Genomic DNA, 24154 nt, shown 5'->3' with positions numbered 1-24154 from the left:
GATAGATTTATGGATGAATATGTTTACTCAGGCCCGGTCGGATTTAGCTAAGCCGCTGGGGTAGGCTTGTGTTGCAGTTTTACCACATTAGTTATTATTTTCAGAATTTGAGCTGAAAGGCATTTTTCTTAACATGTAATATGATATATAGATATATATTATACTAAATAAATATATAATATTTGGGCAGGTTTTTATCGCATTGGGGGGATTTGGAGCACTCATTGGGGCTGCAGCACCAATCTGGCAATCCGGCTTGTTTACATCCGGACATGAAGTATGTAGCAATATTCTGTGGAGGGCAGTAATAGTTGCATCGACACTGCTGGAAAGCCGTAAGAAGTGATTGAATACATTTTCCGCATGTTTGTTGTATTCTATTTGACATGTTCCTTTGCCTCATTTAGCACCAGCTGCAACAATCTCCTCCAAATCCGTTCTCTCCGTTAGCAGGGCTAACGTTGCACTCAGTAGCTTGTGCTTATTAGCTAGGTTTGGTAAACAGCTTGTGCAGTGGAGGGGTTCTTTTGGGGGAATTATTGGATTATGCCAGCTAACGTTAGTTCCCAAGCTTGTTTAATAACTATTCGATGCAGTCTGCCAGGCTAGTGCCTGTCGCCGTCATGAATGAGACGGCCCCAGTTTATAGACGGCCCCAGCTTTTGTTAGCTTTTAACTTCAAATGAACGTTTTTGTGTTTTGGGGCCAACTCTTAAAATAATATAATACGGCATGCATAGCTAGCGAGAGATATGCCCCCGCATCATTTTACAATCTGTATTGTTCGACTTTGCAGCTGCTTGCTTGCTAGCTAGCTTAGCTAGCCTAATGTTGGGTGTATGAAGCTGGATAGTGGCCATGATTGCACCACCCTCATCCCACGATGGAGGCTATCAACTGGGCTTGGGACTTTGCCTCTTATCGCTAGCTGGCAACTGTCCCGGTTGAGCTAATGGTAGGTAACGTTAGCTAGCTCAACCGTAGTTTTTTATTAGGCTATTATTAGCCTATCCAACCAATGTTATGTAGTTGTAGGTGCTGCTGTATGGGTGGGGTTGGTATTTGCAGAGGGCTACAAACACAGCGTGACACATGAGCACAGTTTTCTATGCAGTATAAAGGCTACTGAAAAATAAATTGACTCCAACAATAATCTGATTCAGTTAACACTTTATTTTTGAATAACTGTCTCTTGTGGTTTAGAATAAGGGTCTGCAAGTGCAATGGGAAAATATTGACTATTCTAGTAGGCTAGAGTTTGTTCATGTTGCACATAAAAATTCAGGTATTGCTTAGCTTATATTCACATTTAGCTTCCTCAATGGGTCAAGACAATATACAATGTAAACATTTACTCGGTACAATAAATATCACAGCCAAGAATAGATGTGAAAGTTGTGATCAAGATGCATTGGACTTGGCCGGCTTGTGGATTTACAGATCTTTCAAACCTTTATTTATGCTCGAGAGGCACTGAGGTTGCCCTCATTTACAGTGACGACGAGCGATCTTGCACCCAGCCACTGCAAAACTGTTAGCTAGCAGTCTAAAACTGGCAGCTAGCAATCTAGCCTATTTGCAAAACTGCTGCAAAAGTGGCACCTACCATCCTAGGCTATTTGCATGTCAATGTAGGCTCATTGAGAATTCTGTGAATGGTGGGGGTTGTAGTGAGTGTGAGCCTGCCGACTGTGCAAAACGTTGGGTTTCAAAATGAACTAACGTTAGTGGACGAGTGTGCCTGACAAATGTGAAATTAGCAGAATCGTATTGTCTAACTCAGTAGTGGCGACCGCCCATGACTGTTGCTCTTGATGTAATTTTGTCTGTGGAAAAACGAGACAGTGCCAGTTTCCAGTGCAATGTTGTGGTTTTTTTGTGTTTTTTTTTAACTCATAGGCTTAGCCTAGCCTAGCCTAATGTGTGGCTGAACAGCCAGTCAACCCTGTTGTGATTTCAGATTATTCTCAATCTCACACACCGTTCCTTCATGGATCACGAGGGTAGCCTACCTACACCGAAACCAATTCAATTGGGTGATAAGTGGTACGCCGATAGGCCTATAAAAACATGCATGTTCAAATAAAATGCCACATCAGATGCCACAAAGTAAACATCATCTCATCACTTAGGAGAGTTGGCTGAAATAAAAGGTTGCTCCCTGTCCTTTGACATTCGCTACCAGCAAACAGACAGCTAGGCCTATTTGCATGTTAATGTAAACCAGTGGGGGTTGGGGAGGGCTACACGGTATGGCTTGGTTAGCCTACAGCCCTACCAATAAATGTTACTCATAGTAGTTCTGCTTCATTCCCACAGCAATTTTCTGTAGGGAGGCTTTAGCGGCTTTACAAACCCTTCTCTAGAGAGAAGCCGTCTGACCGCCTGATCCCAGCATGGTATGAGGTGAAGGACAATCTGGTCTCTGAGCTAAGGCAAGTTAGCAAGGTAGCTGGACAGCCGTCAGTCAGGACCACTACCTTACTGTAACTGTGCACTACGTCTGGGAAGGTCAGATGAAAGAGAAGGTCCTCAAGACGAGAGCCGTGTACGAGGCACAGACAGGGCATGCTGTGGCTGAGGAGATAGATGAGATCATGGAGGACTTCAGCATCCAAAAGAAGGTTGTGGCAGCCACAGTTGACAACGCCTCCAACATGGATGTTGCTATAAAGAAGCTCCACCTTGTCAAATGTGGGTGTTTCGCCCATACACTCAACATGGCAGCTCAGAAGATCTACAAAATCCTACAAGTGTCCAACTGGGCAGCCAGGGTCCGTGCCACAGTGGTGTGGATGAAGAGGTCCCACATGGCCAAAGTGGTCTTGAAGGAGAAGCAGCAACTGTTCAGTAAGATCACATCTCAGTACATTCTTTTGATTATAGATACATGATTGATGTTATGTTATTAATGATATTAAAGTGTAATGGTAATTTAATATTGTTTTTCGAATCATGCTTTTTATTATTTTGTCATTAAAGATAACAGCAACATACAATATGTTATTCACTCAAACAGTTAGGCTATATGAAAATTAATGCTAGTAAATGGATAGATTTTGGGTGACTTATTTTGTTTGTGTGTGATTTGTTTGTGTTTTCCTGTCAGGTCTGCCCATCCACATGCTCATCTTGGATGTCAGTACGAGGTGGAATTCTCTCTTTCTCACGATTGAGAGATTCTTTGAGCAGGTCCCTGCCATCCAAGCTGCTCTTATGGACCCACAGCTCAGGAAGCAGGTGGAGAAGGACAGTCAACAGCATGGACACAGGGGACTTCAGGAAGGCAGAGGAGTTTGTGGAGCTGATGCGTGTGCTGCACACATCCACACTCTGTGTCTCCAGTGAAAGAAACCCAACCTGTGGCCAGATCATTCCAATCCTCCAAAAGTTGCAGGCCCATTACACTGTGCGCCAGGGGGACTGCCTTCGTGATCGCCATCAAGCAGGCCATTTGGGGTGATCTCTCCAAACGTACCAGGACAATATTATACCAGAATAGTCGTGAGATATAGGGCAACACAGGGATATCATTGTTTTTTCAATTCAAATAGAGGCATGAGCATGGCTGACACAATCCGGGGACTTTTCGGTCACACCTCGTGTATGTATGTATGTATGTGTATGTATGTGTGTGTATATATATATATATTTATATATATATATATAAATGAAATAGCATAGAAAAGTTAGTTAAAATAGCCAAATACATCTATAATCAAAGCCTAAAATACAATTATGTAAAATAATTTTTTTAGTAAATTGTTGTTTTTCACTTTACTTTCCCCAAATGTAATACTGGGATGTAATAATACTGAATAATGACTACACACCACATAAACCTTCATGGAATGTCTGGAAATAAAAAGACCAAGAAAACAGGTTCTCTTTCTCCAAACGTATCATTTACTTGTAATTTTTCACTGGAATGAACTAACAAACAATGGACTTGTTACTCCATAAATTAATAAAATCAATAAATCATCCATCTCATGAAGTGTATCAAGCTATGAACAAGATATCTGATAGCAAAGCCGGTGGTCTTGAACGCATCTCAGCAGAACCAACTAGGATGGAAACTGGCGTGGATAACGTGGATGGTGTGTGCTTCTCTTTTCTGAAAAATGCAAAACAGAGAAACAACATTAATGATAAATTAGATTTATAAAGCGCCTTTCAATACACCCAAGGACACTTTACAAGAACAGAGAAGATCAATGTGACAAAACAACAGGCAGGACTAACAACACAGGGTAAGCTAACCAAGTAGGTAAACTAGCCAACTATGGGCCAAAGGCCTGGGCCTGGGCCTGGGCACGCGCGCACACACACACACACACACACACACACACACACACACACACACACACACACACACACACACACACACGTGTGCATACTCTAGTAGAGCACTGGCAAAACAGACATTCACTGGCAAATTAAACATTGATTGTTGGATAGAAAGATGTATATTTTGCAGGACGTAAATCATTAGGCCTACTTTAGATTTGGTTTTGACTGCAACAAGAAGTCGGCGCACTTTGGAGAAGCACAGCCGCGCCTAGGCCGGATTCATAGTCGACGCAAACTACATAAGCGCAAGCTTTGCAAGGCCACGCAAGATGTAGTGCGCACCAATGATGTTTCCATAAGGACGGCTGTAAACAGGAGTAGACCGGCTTGAGATGTAAACAAGACGTAAACATGGAGATGTTACAACGCCTTTTTGCTCATAGCACTAGTGCTTATTTATGTCTCTTGTCCTCTTATTTCGGTTATTAAAGTTATAATATTTCAGTTATTCAGTCCCTCATCACCTTTGCGCTAGCTCGCACTCCACTGGAGAGTCAAGTAAACAAACAGTGCGCCCCACAATGCACAGCGCATCTGACTACGGGGTCTTTTTTAGGTCAAACATCCGTCCGAGAACGGGCAGTTTCACACAACAACTGAAGTGCCCTAGAAATCGGTTGTAACCGCTCTGAAAACACCTCTTCAGGAGGGTCTCGGAGCGGCTGTTTTAGTGTGCACTTGTCTGCGATTGTTGTGTTCACACAGGCCCATACAGAGCGCTCTCGGGCACAAAGCTCGCGAGGTATCTTACAGTAGGATTGATCATTGTGTGTGCATAAATAGTGGCTAAGCATAAAACATAAACAAACAGAGCTAGCTAACAGAGCTAGCTAACATACAGTGCTAACATAAACAGTGCTAGCTAACATAAGCTAACGTTAGTGAAGCTAGATAAACTTACATCATCGACGAGATCCAAATTGTTGTCACGTCTCCAAATCCTCCAAGCTCCTCTTCTGATGAGCTGGACTCAAAGACAGCCTCTAAAACCTCAGCACATCTCCTGTTTTTTGTTTGTTTGCTCATTTTATCTCCTCCGGTAGCCTAAGTTCATTCAGGTAACCTTAGCCCAGCAGGTTTCAAAACATCCTCCCTAGTTGTTTGCAAACCACATGGCCCAGGTTTATCCATTGGGGGGCTCTGTTGATAGAAAGTGGTGAATAATGTGGATGGTCATTGGTTTATTATGTCTGAGACTGATAGACAGCTGAATCCATGGGGAAAGCTCCAACCAATGGAGATTCAGAGAAGGCGGCGTAGGATGCCTTCAGGAACCAATCATAAACGCTGTAAATCTCAAGACACGAAACAGACGTCTTATACACAAAACAACGGTGTAAAATTATGTATATGATTTATGTGCGTGTTGATATGGCTGAAAAATCTATAAAAACGTACGACGCCCGCGCCAACGCGGGCGCAGACTCCAGAGGGATAAAGCACAGTTCTTTTTACTCACACCAATGCTCCTATATAATTATAATATGAATACAAATTTAATGTATTTGCTTTGTCCAGATTGCCAGTTGAACAAAAACGACCGAAGTGCCAAGTGCAACATTGTAACATATTATTCCCTGAACCGATGCAAACGATCTAGAGGGTTGAATAGCCTCCCCCTAGTAATTTTGCATTCATTCACTAGCCTACATAAGCATTCACATCCATACACGTAAGGGTGTGTTTTCAAGACATTTACAACATTTCAAAATTCAACATTTGCATCACAGACTATGAGTGCTATTCGTTTGAGGACATTTGACCTGTGTTGAGCTGATAGCATACGTTTTGAGATTAAACACAGTTTTATCTAAATGAGCCATTGTGTGAGTGTAACCTTTTGCATTGATTGTTGAAGTCACATATAGTCTACCACAAAAATATTATTGCTGTGCACATTCTTATATCCATATGTAAGGATGGATTATTCATTCAACCTTGATTCCTATAAAAAGAAAAGAAAAAAAAACATATTGATGAACCTAGGCGACATTTGCTGGGAGAAAGTAGCATTGCAGCCTAAAAGTCAGGTAAAAAAAAGATGGCTGACCGGCTTTTAGACAGAATTCACTAAAAAAATGACCAAACTACCTTTTCCTGGTGGGATTTCGAAGTTTCAAAAACACTGACAGGTAAAACGCACATATCTAGGAAAAGTCATGAAAGCAGGGCGCTGTAACTTGAACAGTTGCAGAGAATTATTTTTTAATGTAGTTGCATGTAGTTGCACCTTGACCCACCCTCAGCTATTCTAGTGTTAAACAACGTAGGTCTGTAAACCTAAAGAATAACGGAAAAATAATATAGCCTACAGGGATTAATTTCCTTAATTATAACGTAGGTATGTGATGTGACGTCGTGTTCAGGAGGGCTCTGTGGGATTCGTGAACTTAACCTAACATCACCAGTATCTAGGTAAACTAGCCGTTTCTGACAATACGATTGGTTGTTGCGGTGTGTGTGTGGGCAAGTGAGGGAGAGAGGACGTGAAGGCAGCAGAAAAGTTTTCTCTTGTCGTGACTCGTGAGCTGAGCTCACTTCCTTGTCAACACCATTATTCCCCAAATGAACAGAAAAAGTAGTTAGATTTGTCGCTAGTCGCTTTTCATGAAATAAGTCGCCAGGGGGGTCTGGAAAGTCGCGACAAAGTCGCTAAGTTGGCATCACTGCTAGCAACATGGACCAAATGTAGAGTCCTGTATATAGCTGCCATTGTTCTGCTGAGACTGTTCCTGGCGCATGCGCAATGGCCCCTTGGTTTTACCCTTCCCCTCGACTCCACTTATGCTGCGTTCCAGTGTCCTCGGATATATCGGATTTACCATGAGTCCGATGACTCCGAGGACTGGAACGGCTTTTTATGTGGGAGCTCCGACGTCGGAAGCTTGGAGCTTTTGATGCTACCCGAGATCATCCGAGATGACGCTGCGTGACGTTTCAGGACGGGAAAAATGGCGAAAGTGTCAAAATACATTAGGCTATTAATGTCATTGCACCACAAAATACATTATTAATGTCATTAACATGACCTAATGAGTTTTCGCTGCTGTTCGTGGGTCCGCAAAAGCGCCATAGAGTTGTGTGCCACTTGTTTTCTTTTAATATGAACAATGAGCGAGAAAATGCTTGCTTTTCTGACGTCCATGTTTATTGTTGTTTGTTGATGTTTCGGATGTTTCCGACCAAAAGCACTGGAATGCCACAGGCCGTCCTTCCGACCTTACAGCCGGGAAGTAACTATATATCAAACGTTCACTGGAATGCACCATTAGACCAGAGTTTTTACAGATCTCCACCTTGGAAGGCGTCCTCAAAAAGAAACATTTTCAGTGACCAAAAACATGTGGACGGGAGGCCAAAACGCGGAGAAAAAAATCTGTTTTCATAAATATCTGTGTATGTGTGGACGGGGCCTCAGCCACTCGAAAGCAGGCTTACCCTACGCCCACTTTTAAACATTTTGACAAATTACAGATAAGGTTACATCTTGACGGATGACAATATTTTTTTGAGGTTTTGTATGTGTGGGCTTATTGGTTGATTTTTCGTTTGCCTTGACTTCCGTAAGTCAGAAGCCTTTTACCTGGCCTACAACGTTAAGTGAACGACGATCTAGTTAGACCGCTGTCAACAGACCGTAATGTGGACTGTTTATTTTCATGAGGCCTGTAGGGGGAGATTAAGCACTACCAAAACAATAAACACAGATGAGAATGAAGCGATATGGCAGAATACAAGATGCATTTAAGTCTACAACAGTCTGAAAGTTGATCTTTCACTTCTTTCACTGCAAGAAGTCGCAAAAGTTCAAGTTTTATGTGGATTTGGTATGGGTATGCCAGGGTTACCCTTGCTTATAGGAGCCACGGCCACTCCTGGGAGTGTCAAATCTGGGGATACTGTGACCTGACTGAACTGGCCAGCGTGGTATGGAGCCATCATACATGTGAGCCTTATTTGGATGTAGAACAAGAGTATGAACATCCACTGATTCACCCCAGAGACAGGCGTGTATGATGTGGATCTGATGCTAGTTTCATGGTATCTTACAGCATTCGGGAAGTGTCCATAATAGGTTCTGTATGAGCGTAGAGGGATGTCTTTCAGTGTGGGACATCAAGCCGTGCTAGTGTCCGGTGGAAGGAGGGCGGGAGGAGGGGGCATACCTTTATGATATCTTCATTGGACGACTTGCACTCCACAAATGCCGACACGTCGGTGACCGTTCCGCTCATCTCAATGGAGACCACCTTGACTGGAATAGCCACGGTCCGGCCGGTCAGTACAGCAGTGTTAATGATCTCAGTGTCCTGTGGGCACAGAAAGGACAGAGGAGCAGCAGTGAGACCGCGTTGGAAAGAATGCATTCCTTCCTCCTTACCGCTCGTTGGTATTCCAACCGAGAGCCGTCCACACCATTTCATAAAGGGGAGTGTGTGTACGACCGTGCTGGAAGCCATTCTCCATGGTGGCCTGGATCACATTTTAATGGGCCCCCTTTTTTTATGACGAGTCTCATCAGGTATTCATGTTTAAGGCCACAGCGACATCGGGCTGTCCTCACACCTTCAGATGAACACTTTGAAAGTGAAATGAGGGAGATGGGGAAATGCACGGGGAATAATGAGCATCAATCACCATACACAACACAGGTTTGTTTTTCTTCCTCCAGCTGCATCTCGCCTCAAATCAAAGGCTTGTAAGGGAGACAAAAGGCAAGATGTTCTCATTGTGATGTCTGAAAAGCAATGGGAGCTGATGAAATCCATCATCTATTCCTGTTAAGATACAAAAGTCAAGGGAACTGACAGATGACAAAATCTCTGCTTGTGAAACTTTTCCCAACCAAAGCTTGCAAGTTGCCATAAAATAAGAGTGATCTAATTAGAGGATGAGAATAAGCAATGTTGTAGATATACCTTCATCCCCCTGGAAATTTTAACTTGGTTGGGAGATGATAATAAACAAGGGCAAGACTATCGGATTCACACTTTTATTATGACTCCACTGAGATACAGTATTGTAGAAGCAACCAATTAAAACGCACACTGGGCCTTTCAGTTGGCAAATCTCAATCAATTCATTATTTTGGTGGATCTTTGCATGGGGTATGACTCATTTGGCCCACAGGAAAAAAATGAATCATGCAAATCAAAACAGCATATTTGAATATTTGTCAGATGGCTGCCTTCAAGTCTTAATGAGAAAGCATTAAGTTCTGTAAGATAAAAAAGGCAGCATAAAAGACATGACGATGTATCTGGATGCATTCATGTTTACCTCCTGTGGTTCACAATGTAAATATACTATCATAGGCCCCATACAGACATGCAGTAGCAACAAGTATATAATAGTTATGACTCAATATGTAATCCAAAACCAATTAACATGACTTACGCATGGCAGGTAAAATCACTCAGTAGCTACGCCAACAAGAACAGGCCTGGAAAAACTTAAGGTATGTCTTCTAAGAATCATACTGTAACAATATTACCAACAATCAAAACCACTCTTCTTGTTGATAAATGGCAATTTTGACTGTGAGATAATGTGATTTCCACCTAGGTTTTAACTGAAGAGATGACAGTGATGGTGGCGCCCTGCAAGTCTCCTCCATGTTCTTCATTGTCCCGTGCCAGTCTATTATCTATCCTGACAGTCTGTATTCTGTGCTGAGCTAATATGCACCATGTAAACAGCGAGGCGGACAGTTTACAGTGGTGGTGAGCGCTAGCCGCAGTGGCCGTGATAATGAGAGAAGGCCTATCATGAACACAGGGAGCGAGCGCTATCAATAACACACACACACATTTCTTACATTAATCATTAAAAATGTTATAGCCTGTGAGACTCTGAGGTGTTCAGACACACAGGAAAAGAACCTGCGAGGGCTATTCTGGTCCAATGATGATACTTCCTTTGGGTTTGCAGTGAGAACCCGGAGCTGCTTAAATTCCAGAACCCTGATGGTCTTGTTTGAGAAAGAGCTGGGGTTTTGACAGAAAAATTGAGGATGTTTCTCAAACACAAGCTAAAATGCATGACTATTCTTGATGTTTACACTCAGCGGCAGCCAATTTGCATGCGTTGCACAGGGCTGTCACACACTCTCCTTTGTTTGCCTGTGCAAAACAGTAGTTCAGCCTGTCCTTACAGCTTATTACTTGGCAAATATATAAATGTGATTTATTTTGTTTAATTGAAGAAGAGTAGGCTAGCCTATAGCCTGTAATGTTTCAGTAGGCTAAAACTAGATTTCACATAAAGACCGCGGATGTCGGAGAGGGCAATAACGTTCGAAGGCAAATTTATTCCAACATTGGTCCACAAAGAATGATGCAAATAATAAAGTGAAAGAAATGGTAGCCTACTGTGCAAATATAATGTTTTATATGGACCTGCGTGTCTGCAATAAGGATCTATCTTTCTAACCAACATTCAGCGGAAGCCAATTTTTACTCATTGCGCATCTCGCTCCAAGTATGGTTTGGCTATTTAAAACACGGAGTACTTTGTGACAGTTGCTTGGATGTATACTAGTATGCATAAACCTATGTTTTGCAAATGTAATGGTCTGCCTCCTTCAGAGTTCAACTCGGCAATTAGGCTGTGAAAGTGAGCGCTCCTCTTGGAATCTAGTCATAGCCCATTGTTGCACAGATTTCCGTCACATCTTGACTTTCACAAACCAAATGATTAGGCTAGACATTAATTAATATGATCACACTTTAGTGGCAATGTGCCGTGCACCCCTGATCATTGAATAGCATAAGTTAAATTACTATAATATTAAAGACTGCGGATGTCAGACGATAGGCTACATATACATACATATACATATACATACATATAGGCGCCAAATCCGGAGCTCCCATACAAAAGGAACGCAGCATAAACAATAGGGATTGCGCAGATGAATGAATGAGGTGACTAATTATTTACGTCTTTTTATAAATATTTTTATTTGTATCTAATTCTATTATATTTCGTTGAATCGACTATTATTTCTTAAACGACTAGCAAAAGCTGCGCCGTTTAGTCGTTTAAACAACTAGTCGCGCACATTGTGTTATGGTTCGGGCCGGGTCAGTCCCGGCTCACCCCCTGCTCCCTGTCTGGACCCCCGTTTCTGCCCCGGACCCCCGATTCGCCCCGGACCCCCGATTCGCCCCGGACCCCTGGTTCGCCCCGGATCCCTGGTCCACTCTGCTTGCTCCTGGTCCAGACCCTCGCCCCTGCCCCGGACCCCCGATTCGCCCCGGACCCCCGATTCGCCCCGGACCCCCGGTTCGCCCCGGACCCCTGGTCCACTCTGCTTGCTCCTGGTCCAGACCCTCGCCCCTGCCCCGGACCCCTGGTTCGCCCTGCTCATCCCCTGATCCTGGCCTGGATTCCTGACCCTGAGCTCCTGTGCCCTATGGACCTTCCTGGACCTTGAGCACCTCTCCCAGTGACTGCCCCTGCACTACCCCCAGAGACTATTGTACACTTTTGTCACTTGGTTTTGTTCTACCTCCGTGTGTTTGGTCTTGTGTTCGTTGTCTTGTCTTCCATGTTGGTTGTGTCCTCCCAGCCCCAGCTCTAGACACCTGTTCCCTCACTAGTCTCACGTCCCTCCTCTCCTGGCCCTTTAGTTCCCCCCTCTGCTTCTGCCCGGTCCCTTTCCCTGTCCCAGCCTCGTTCCCCGTTCCCTTCCATTGTGTCCTTGTTCCTGTGTCCTTGTGTTGGTGTCTTGTTGGAATCCCTCCATGTCCTTGTCTGGGTGATTGTCTGCACCTGTGTCTCGTTATGTCTTGTTGCACACCTGTACATTGTTCCTTGATTGTTTTCCCTGAGTATATATGCCCTCCTGTTTCCTTTGTTCTCTGTCGGTTCATTGTCAATGTTAGTGCGTGTTTCCCCTGCGTTTCCTCCCGGTATTATTTGGAAATTAAAACCCTTATTTTGAACCTGAGCTGCTTGCCTGCCGTCTGCTTTTGGGTCCTGCCTCAATCCCTAACACATAGGCCTATATCAGGGGTGTCAAACTCAAATACACAGTGGGCCAAAATTTTAAACTTGAACAAAGTCGCGGGCCAACATTGAACAAATGAAAATTTTAATATGGACCCAAACAAGTTTTGCTTTAACATTGAATATGGAACAAGAAACGCTTATTACCATACAATATATAACTTAATAGTGCAGACATGCAAAATCGAATACTGTCGGGCCAGCTCTAGTAGTCATTTGGTATTGCCTCGCGGGCCAAATATAATTACACTGCGGGCCAAATTTGGCCCGCGGGCCAGAGTTTGACACCCCTGGCCTATAAAGTCATCCGAACTTCAATACTTTGTGGCATCTTGTGAGCAGAGCAGCAACGACAGCGGCAGCAAAGTTCTAGAGGACCGTTTGGACCACTCTAGACCACCTCCTTATTCAGGGACCACTCCAGACCACCTCCTTATCCAGGACCGATCCAGACCACCTCATTATTCAGGGGCCACTCCAGACCACCTCCTTATTCAGGGACCACTCCAGACCACCTACTTATTCAGGGACCACTCCAGACCACCTCCTTATCCAGGACCACTCCAGACCACCTCCTTATTCAGGGACCACTCCAGACCACCTCCTTATTCAGGGACCACTCCAGACCACCTCCTTATTCAGGGACCACTCCAGATCACCTCCTTATTCAGGGACCACTCCAGACCACCTCCTTATTCAGGGACCACTCCAGACCACCTCCTTATCCAGGGACCACTCCAGATCACCTCCTTATTCAGGGACCACTCCAGATCACCTCCTTATTCAGGGACCACTCCAGACCACCTCCTTATTCAGGGGCCACTCTAGACCACCTCATTATTCAGGGACCACTCTAGACCACCTCATTATTCAGGGACCACTCCAGACCACCTCATTATTCAGGGACCACTCTAGACCACCTCATTATTCAGGGGCCACTCCAGATCACCTCCTTATTCAGGGACCACTCCAGATCACCACATTATTCAAGGACCACTCCAGACCTAGTCTGGGGCTTGTCTCTCGCAGTTGTTTCGCCGGTCTAGCGGGGAAGCGCCTAGGATGACGCATCTCATAATCTTCCGGTCAATGAGCAAGCAAACTCAATTCGCCTGGCAGCAACTGCCTATATTTTAAACTAGTATCTTTGTAATATATTGTGTATATTGTACATCGTACGCCTATTGTATATTGTGTAGGCTATATTGAAATAGTCTATTAGCAAGACGAAGGCAACACATATTGAAGTTACTACTGGGGCTTATGAGATTTCGACCCTTGACGAGTGTCGGAGGCCCAATCTCAAACCACCCCCTAAACCCTCGCCCTATCCACTCCCCCTCCGTTTGCGCGTTCACGCCGAGCTTCGCCATGTTAAGGGCCGTCCCAAACCAATTAGCGCGGAGTGCGCCTGGAGTGCAAGTGGGCTGTCAAACCCTTAAATAGCGAGTCTGCATCGGTGCAAGCTCCCGATAGCTGAAGCAGGAAGTGCTCGTGGCAAAGCGATGCCGGAGGAAACACCACATAAATGTAAGTTCCGTCTTCCTACACTGGCAATCATTTTAGATAGGCAACAGCAAACTATTACAAGCCTGTATTCATGCATAGGTGACAGAAAAATAAATCAAAATAGGCTTAGGACTGTGTCAAATTGACATAATATATTCCTTCATTTACAGGGACAATGGAACAGACAAAGGAGCTGATTAGGCTGACATACAAACGCAAGCCTATTCACTACAAAAACATACAAACGCAAGCCTATTCACTACAAAAACGTACAAACGCCAGCCTATTCACTACAAAAACATACAAATGCAAGCCTATTCACTAAACAAATGAATGCTGCCAAAGAGGCATGGGAGTAAGTTATTTATTATTCATTGATTTATTTGTGTCAACAGTGCTCATTTGCAAAACATATCTCCTTTTGGATTTGTGATTATCTCTCATATATTTGTATTTAATTATATTAATTTATATTTTATTCTAAATCATAATTAAAACATTTTCCCATTAATCACCCAAAACGTGTGTGCACTCTAAACAGGTATTGTTCATTTTAAGAATGGCATTTATCAGTATTTACAAATGAACCTTTCATATCAAATATGATCAAGTAATTGTGGATTACATCATCCCAGGCTCCCTTAAGAGGGCTGAGTAGCCCACTCACACAAAAGACAAAAAATAATTTCCCCCTCCTATATTGAACTATAGGTTTGTGATCAAAGAGATGGGGCTCCAAGGTGTATCCCACAAACAAGCATCTAAAAAGTGGGAAAACCTACAAAAGAAATATAAGGTGAATGACTTTGTCTCTGTTTAAAGGCTAGTTTTATTGCTGCTGAGAGCTAACCTACTGCACACCATTATCCACAGGAGCTGAAAAAGCCAGTGACAGGAAGTGGAACAGACCAGGGGGAAGACACACCAAAGAACTGGCCCTACATGCATGAGGCACTGGGGTCTAAACCATCCATTACCCCCAGTTCTAATTGCATCTGCACTGGCTAACCCCACCATTCTCCCTGACTCCAAAACAGAAGGCAGCCACCCTAGCCCCTCAAACTCCCCATCCCCCAGAACACCCCCCAGCCCAGGAGGACCATCCACATCCCACCCCACAGAAAGCCCTTCCCCTGACACCCTGCCACCACCTGCCAAGAGGAGAAAGGCAACAGGGGGGATTTTGGAGTTCCTCCAAAAAGAGGCAGAAAAAGAGGATATGCGCCACACTGAGTTAACTCAACAGTCAGAAAGACTGTTGAGTGCATTTGAAAGAATGGTTGATAAGATGTGACATTCCAAAATTCAAGACTGGAATGTCACATCTTATTAACCATTCTTTCAAATGATGTGACCTTTGTTGTTGTTCTTATTTTTGTTCACATTCATTGCTCAAATCATGTTTGTTCATATTATTTGCTTCCTTAAAATATACGTTGTGGATTTGTCCAAGCAACTTATTGTATTTGTGCCCAAATAAAATGATTTGAGATGAGATCCTGTTTTGCTAGAGGCAACTTGGATAGAAGATATAGATAGATAGACAGATAGCGAGATAGATTTTATTGTCCTCAAGAGGAAATGCTTTTCCCAACTCACATTATACATTACACAGTGAAAGCACATAACCCCACATACCCCGTGTACAGTACATTAAACAAAAATGTGCAAACAGTTGCATCCACCTGACCAGACTCTGCCTTATTCAACAGTGACGCTGTATAGCACAAGGCTGTTCTTAAAGCACACAGTGCGGCACCTATAATACTGTATGTGATCATGGCTCTGTAGACAGTGTACTGTACATGATGACTTAGGGCATTTCATTCACCTTCAGCCTAGCTAGCGAGGTAGTAGAGCGCTACTTTAACACAGTTCACAGGTAGTCATGCTCCTGCAGGTGCTCTGGAGGGAGGGGAGGCTCATTCTCATAGTCATGCTGCCTCAGGTGCTCTGGGAGGTGGTCAGGCGCAGACAGCATTGCAGCCATCTGCTCTCTGATGTGATTCCCAGTTGTTTCCCTGCCGCCTGGTGCATCATCGTGAGGACCCTGGGCATCGCCATCAGGGTTGAGATCTTCCAGCTCCATGACATCATTGGTCTTGAGGCACAGATTGTGTAAGAAGGCACAACAAGCAATGATATCTGGGGCAAAGGCTGGACTGACCTCCAGTGCCTTGAAGAATGTGGCCCTCCATCTCGCCTTCATCATTCCAAAAGCACGTTCAACCACTGAACGGGCCCTGGAATGGTGACGGTTGTACCTCTCCTGGCTCTGTCCTCGTAGAGGAAGCTTGTAGGGAGTGATGATGCCTATTGGTGTTTCTAGGCATGGGTATCCACCATCTGCCAGGAGGAAGAAGTCGGCTGGTGGATAGAGGGCCTGGCTGAAGATGGAGCTATTCTTCAGGACTCTTGCATCATGCACAGATCCGGGGTATCCTATAAAAATGTCAAGGAATCTGCCTGTTGCATCACAGATGGCTTGCATCTGGATGGAGTAGAAGACCTTGTAATTGAGGTAGTCAGCTTGGTGCAGACCACCCGGTGGCTTGATGTGGCATCCATCAAGTGCACCCGCTGCATGGCTGAAGATGGGAGTGCCAGCAAGCTGGTAGAATCCTTGGCCGATGTTGGGCAGTTCCTCCCGGGTTGGCAGTGCGACCATTGTACCCAGCTTTGCCTTGATCTCATTGGCTATTTTATGGATCACCCAGTTGGCTCGCCTATTTGCTATTTTGGTAATAACGTTAGGCCTATGTGACTGCTATTTTAGCCTCCTGGTTTAACTAAAAAGGCTCGGGTACATTAGCCAACAAGTTGCTGGTAAGCTATATACCTTTTTCTGTGCAACGTCATCATCCTGTTTTGAAATTGCACACGCATCGCTGTAATGACACCTGTCAATAGAATCCATGCATTTGATTGATGCACCTGGTGGCAACCCTAACCCTAACGGCTGGTGGTTGTCGTTTTCTGGATCGCTAGGCGGGTCAAAATCGTAAGGAACCAAATTAGCTGCCATCTTTTCAAAACAGCAAAGTGGGCGGTAACATTACCTGGTGGGAACTAATTTAAATAAATAATTAGCATACTCTGAATCAAGTCAATTCAGCCTGGGTGGGGGGGGGGGGGGATACTAAAATAGCCCTGATAAATAAATACATGTTTATTCAGACCAAAGGACATTTTAGAACACATTTTCAGGACCAAAGGTAGAGATAGAAGGTAGGTTAAATTAGCATATGTGGAACCCTTTAATAAATGAACACACAGAGTTAAACAGAACATTCCCACAAATGTAAGCAGAGCATTCATCTCGGACCTGCTAGATTTATGAAATAATTAATTCACAATCATAATATATGTGAGATGAAGCAACACTTTTCTTACACACATTTCTAACAGCTCTGTGGATGCAATAGTTATTATTATTACTATTATTATTATTATTATTATAAGTCTACATAAAAATGTTACCAATACCACCTTCAATGTGATGTACTTTTCAAATCCAGTCAGCTAATATAGCCTACCAGACTGCAATTTCACTTGAATCACAGGCCTACACCTACATGTTTCACCAGTATTGTTCTTGCTGTGTTGATTATGTGGCCTATCGCAGATGAGAATACACATTGTTGGCTATAGGAACTGTCAACAATGGCAACGTTATATTTATCTGATTGCAGATAAATAGCCTATTTCATCACTTGTGGCCTCATAGCAAAAACTTGGATTCAGAGCTGTGTGTGGGTGGGCCTTATTATAGCTTTTTCGTATTATCGGTTTATTTTTCTTTCCATGTATGATATTGTATGTATTCACAGGGGATTGGGCAATAGGCCACGATGCCTGCTTATTGCGGTCCACGTTGTTCAGCCTGACAGGAGTCACTGTAATGATCACATAGGCTCACACTACATAAATTGCTTACATAAATTAACTTACCTCTTGCTGATACAGCAACGTTGCAAGAGTTTGCAGACGCTTTCTTCTTTTGCGAGCAGCGACTCTAGCATTTTGCACTCTGTTTAACACGAGTGCAGCCGTACAGACAAGGGCTGCGTGGCGTCTGTCAGTTGCCATGGTGACGGCTGCTTCCGTGTTCCAGTTGGTTCCGGTGGAGTGGGGAGTCCGTCCCACACTTAGCTTTCCATTTATATACCCTCCCCCTCGATTGAGAGTGCCCTCCACAGCTGCGAGTGACACTTAATTTGGAGGGACACTCAGTGGCGGAGTGGGAGTGGCTAGGGGGTGGTTTGAGATTGGGCCTAAGTGTTACTGTAGCAAATCACTTCCTCTTTTTTTTTTGCTATCACCTCTAAGGAAGCATAGAAACGAGAGATGGTTTGTAGACGCGATCGGATTGAAATGTAGCTAAATTGTAGCCTGCTGGTCAGAACTGTTTCCAGCTAACTTTAGTCAGCTCCCCGCTGTAAAAACACATATTGTAATACACATATTATACACAACCGTATGCATTTCAGATTGATCATGTTGGCAATGTGTGTGAATTTGCTGCGAGAGATAAGGACCTGTTGTCGCATGTCGTTGACAAGCTTCCCCTATGGTGTCAGAACGATGGCTTATGAATGCGATATTGTTATGTTAAATACAGTAGCCCAGAGATGGTTAGCACTGGCAGGGCTATTTCAGTTTGATAAAAGGCGTTGTGGTGTTTGAGCACGAGTTGTCGTAGCCTAATGGACTTCGTTTTGATAAGGAATTATAGTTGTTTACGTTTTGATAGGAACAATTAAATTGTCCCAAGTGTTGCAAATTATTGGTACCCTTACCAGTGGCGATTGCACCTATAAGCCAGGGTAATCCTGGCTTACCCATACAAATCCAAATAAAACTTGATTTGAAAACTTGATCATAAGCCATCGTTCTGACACCATAAGGGGAAGCCTGAAATCGACTTTCAGACTGTTTTTGACTTGTTTTTGACATGCGTATTGTATTCTGCCATATCGCTTCATTTTCATCCGTGTTTAGCATTTTGGTAGTGCTCCGTCGCCCCCTACAGTCCTCATGAAAATTCAGTCCACGTTACGGTCCGTTGACACCGGTCTTACTAGCTCGTTATTCACTTAACATTGTAGGCCAGATAAAATTATTCTAGCTTACGGAAGCCAAGACCAAATCAAGACCTGGGGCGGTGGGCTAATACGCCTAGTAGGCTAGTAGCCTAAACACTGATTAGTGAAGTAGGGGAGTAGGCTATTGAGTGCTGTGTCCTAAGGGGGTCTATTTTATTGTCCTGTCATTCTCTTCGTGGTGCTTGGCCATTGTTGTCATAATGGCTCTGTAATTTATTTAGTGTGTCCCTAAAAGCTTGGTTGCTTCGGCCTAAATATTGCCATCTTTTTCGCTCGCTCTCAAATTATTGGCCTTTGTTGATGTGTTTAAAAAAACATCAGTAGCCTAGGCTACTATAGTTTTCCTGTATTTTTTTTACATATAAATGCCAATGCTCAGCGCCCTTCTGGTGTTGTGAAACCCATCAGGGCATGCTTTGACAGCGCACCCCCCAAAAAATCGTGCGCGCTGCGCGTGCGTGCTTCGGCTTACCCGGTTCTAGGACCCACCAGACTCCACTGACCCCTACGTGCGTAGTTTCTCTCCCTGTCTGCGTGTGTGTACGGGGTGTGCGGGCGGGGGGGGGGGGGCATTGGGAGTAATAACAATGTTGGAGAAGACCCTGTGCAAGACCCCACGGTACGCTACTGCATTACAGACAGACAGTCCTCATTACAATAGGAGTAGGACACTTCAAATCCTATAGTAATTCATTTTTGTATAGGATGTGATGCACCAGTTGCTCTACACCTATGTGGTTTATTTTCAGTGATTAGACTGACTGTTGACTGGCACAGCTTTAGGTAGTGATGGAGAAATTAGCTTAATGTATTGATGCTTTTTTGTGCGTGGCTGTAAGCCAGCGCACCTAGTATAGCGTTCGTCCGGTTATCACTCCCTCCCTCCCTCCCTCCGTTACTGAGGACAATGGACCTCATTCCTGAACGCAGTTAAGAAGAAGTTAAGAAGAAATTTCTACTTAACTCCACTTACGAAGTTCCCGGGACAATTCTGGCATTCCTGAATGGTTTCTTATCTCGGATTTGTTCTTATCTAAGAACAGGATTTAAGAACGCGGAAATGCAGTCGTAGGTAGGCTAGATTGGAGTGCGCCCGTTCGCAAGGGCTGAATTTATGAGAAATCCGAGGTGATTGCGTTCACATCAAGTCTACAGACATCCTAGGCTTGAAAAATAATCATAATCATAAATACGAGGATATTTGTATCATTTCCAATTACGTTTCACATTCATGAAGGCATCGCGGTGTCCTAAAATAAATAAAATCACTACACAAACTCTGCAAATGGCAGTGAATTAATAAATAAGCACTAAACTCAGTCGCTATACTCAGACTCAGCACAACAGCACCTTATATTCCATAGTCGTCAGAATGGACACATCTACATTCTGTAAATACTGTAAACGTGAATATCCATAACTAAAATATATCATATGGTCCTACATAATATAGATATAGGGCCTATCAAGATCCATAAGTAGCCTACTCATGCATTTAACTAAACTGTAGGCTACAATTCAATCTGCTCTCAACACATCCCATCCCTTTCATGTAAGTTATATATTTTGCATATTGTATTAAAAGCCCATATATACCGTCTTGTTTTCTTTTGTTATTTTTTATTGATTTGTTTCACCTTGCTTAAGCTTAGTGTGCACAGAGCCAGCGGAGAAACATCTCACTGCTCATTTTACTGGTAGGCTATGTTGCATGTGACGAATAAAACGTTGAATTTGCACGTGACCTTGAACATCAAGCATGTCAATTGGGAACTTTTTCCGTGCTGTCTGGGGATTCTGTGTGCACACGACCCTGTAGTAAGGAGCTGGCGGGGCGTTTATGTATGCAAATTCAGGTGTACGAGAACACGCATTCAACTTAAGAAGGGGAGCACAGCTGAGAACACTTTGGCGGTTTAGGAACACATTTCCACGCGTTCATGAATCCGGCGGGGATCTTTCTTAGGGTTGTTCTTACGAAGTTCGTAAGAAGACATTTAAGAAGACACTTAAGAAAATGTTCAGGAATGAGGACCAATGTTGGCCTGCATTTCTCTGTTGGCACCACAAGAGGCAGTAGTCCCAGCACACCAAAATCAGGAAGGACACCAAAATCCATTGGACTCCCACCCTGGAGACTGGGGTTGAAGACCCGGTGGGGATGACTTCATGGGACTATACCCCAAACCTCCACATGTTCATCTTTTCACTCCAACCTTTACCCCTTGCCTTATAGATCAGATCCTGTCCCAACCCCAACCCATATTCTAACCCCAACCCACACTAGGGACTGGAAGAAGGACACCAAAACCCACCCACCGATCTCCACTGCACAAGTAGAGTAGTGGTGAAGGCATTGGACTCCCACCCAGGAGACCGGGGTTCCTGGTGGGGATGACTTTGTTATCATCAGTGTAACTGCTTTAGCCACTGACCGCTACCATTAATGTTATGGAAGCTGCTGCTAGTTATTGTGAGCCCATGAGCTAACTGGCTATCCCGCTCTTATTGTGTAAATGTAGGCCTAGGTCATGAGTGCTGTAACGTGGGTATAGCGCAGTATTTCAGTATACTGTGGTGTACCTTATTGTATCTATCTATAATACCTTGCCACTGAAAATCCAAATTTCCCCACCCTGGGGAAAAAAAAAAAGCGATCCTATCCGATTAACCAGCAATATTCCTACTGCTGCAAGGTAACTCCCACTCACTAATGTTTGTCATTCAAACACTTCTGCAATGAATGGTCTAATATCCATTCATGAATATCATGAACGGGGCCTCATTTATAAACATTGCGTAGAATCCACGTAACTAAGTTAGCTTAGCTAAGTGATTACTAAAATATACGCACAAAAAATCTCCGATTTATAAAACGCTGCTTATCACAACCCATGTTCACTCAGGCACGCCTACGCCAGCTGCCCTTTATAAATCACAATCAACACTTAACTTGGGGCACGTGAACGCGCGTTCTGATCACCCCCCAATTAACGCCCACAATTGCCTATAAATGGTCAGTGATACGCCTATACATATGCAACGACAATGGAGCCGAGTGCAAAAGGCAGAAAGAGAAAGATACATTTTACCGATGCGAGGTGGAGGTATTGGTCAAAGAGGTAGAGACGCCGCAAAAGTATCTTTTCGGAACGATGATTTCACATGTGCACGACTGATAAGAGCACCTGTTAGGCCTGAGCGGTCTGTTAGATAATGACTTATCTATCATGCAGGCTATATTGGCATTCCTTTAGTGCGGTAGGCCTTATTAGGTGGCTGCTTATATCCAAACTGATAATCATTATAAGCCTATAGTGTTGTTGCATGGGTAATGGGGTTTGGATCTATATTGCACGTAATCTAATGCTTCACAGGGTGGCCCATGAATAAAAGGCCAAACTTATCAACGTATAAACGGGTCAATTTACAATGACATCCATAACAATGCAAACATGTAGGCCTATAGTGACTACTTAAGGCAAGTATCCCCAATTTAACTGTACGACAGATCTGAGGGTTCTTTGCAGCAGCCAATTTGTGTATTTTCCGGGATATCATGCATTTCACATACTTTCTCAAAACATTCTGTAGGCATATAGAAGCTGTGTGTTCTAATGGATGTTGCGGGATAGCCAAGCACATATTAGATCATCTGTGCCAAGTCCCGGCATATCCAAGGCCCCGTGCGTCATGGCCTACTATAATCCAGCTATATCAGTGCCTGTATCGAGGTCTTGTAAATATATGGGGTCCATGGATGAGTTTCATGTGATTCTATAAAGGGTAATTATTGCTACACACATGACGATTGGCAAATTAATAATCTAACTTGCTCCCTTGTGTTCTTACAACTTGGAGACGCATCACCTATGCGCTGTTTTGCGCACAGCTAATTCTACCAAAGCGGCATGTGAGCATTGGGATTACATGCGTTTTTAGGCCCACATTCCTCGTATGCCTGCTACATGACAATCATAAGACAATATGAGGATATATGATGATGTACAAGATAGCCTAATGTAGCCTACAGTTGCCTCAAGTAGGACATTTCCATTCACCGCTCAACATCATTGTTGCGGCTTGCCTCAGTGGTCATTCGGGTTTACATAAAAGCCTAATCAAATATAGGCTATAAATACATAAATACATTAACGAATGAATAGGTGGATAATTAAACATACGAATAATTAACTAAATAAATGATTAACTGAATAAATATACTTCAACGCCGAATGCAACATTTGTTTGGTGCGGTATAGGCCTTATAGTTGTAGGCTATCGACATACGGAATCATTACTATGATAAGCCTATAGGCTCGTGTTGTGTTATCAACGTAATATGTGGCTTTTATTCATAGGCTACTGCCCGTGATGCTTCTCGGGATAGCCTATAAATAGATAGGCCTACAACATAACATTATATTATGACACAAATGGGTCAATTCACAGACACATCCAAAGCAATGCCGACATTATTTCGTGATTAGGCTACTGTGGCGATTGATTCCGTTTAAACTGTGTGACACATTGGAGGGTTTCTTGCAGCGACCGATGTATTTATTATTCAATATGTCATGTGTTTCGCAGACTTTCCCGAGTTTCATCTCTCTGCCATCGGAGTCGCGTTTTCCCCTTTCTCCAGAAACGTGCTTATCGTAGTTAAAGGGCAATGCTTGTTTTTGACAACCTGGACCTTATTTACGACATATTATAAGAAGTTTGACTCACCGAGATCACTTTTGTGTTGTTCGGAGGCCTGTAGAAGAAATTTAAAATCCAGCGCGAGCCAGTATATCCATGTAATGGCGGCGGACGGGGCAACGGGAATGCAGTTTCTCAAAATCCATTTTCGGCCGCTAAAAGGTTGTTTTCATCAATCAGATTGGATGAATCGCCAGTTGAGATTCTTCAACGTGATACATTGTTGTGGTTTCCAAATACGGGGTCTTTAGCCTCTGTAATATGATCTTTACACGCCTCTCCCCCACTTGCTCCAGCACGCATGCGCACAGGCCAGCGCGCAGACTGGCTATTCTCCGTCTGTAGGCTACACTCGCGCTCACATTCTCTGCGCTACGATCGGATTGTTGGTGCCTAGAATATTGTCGTCGTCATTCGTCAGCAATGGTTCGTTTTTGCGTGTACCCAAATTGTCCAAACAAAATGACTAC

The 24154-nt window shown here is 43.7% G+C and overlaps 1 protein-coding gene across 1 annotated transcript in view; it reads right to left on the bottom strand.

Moving 5' to 3' along the window:
- The window catches only part of tmem132e (transmembrane protein 132E), a gene marked incomplete at its 3' end in the record, with an annotated part of 143363 nt that overhangs the window by 30880 nt on the left and 88329 nt on the right, over positions 1 to 24154 (bottom strand). The window contains exon 5 of the mRNA XM_084449528.1: positions 8520 to 8663. Coding sequence (XP_084305654.1) covers positions 8520 to 8663 — 144 coding nt within the window. The remainder of the gene's footprint in view (positions 1 to 8519; positions 8664 to 24154) is intronic.

This window comes from Borostomias antarcticus (assembly GCF_949987555.1).
Source record: "Borostomias antarcticus genome assembly, chromosome: 15".
Classification (NCBI taxonomy): Eukaryota; Metazoa; Chordata; class Actinopteri; order Stomiiformes; family Stomiidae; genus Borostomias; species Borostomias antarcticus.
Note: the sequence above shows the minus strand (reverse complement) of the source record. Positions and strands in the feature narration are given on the sequence as shown.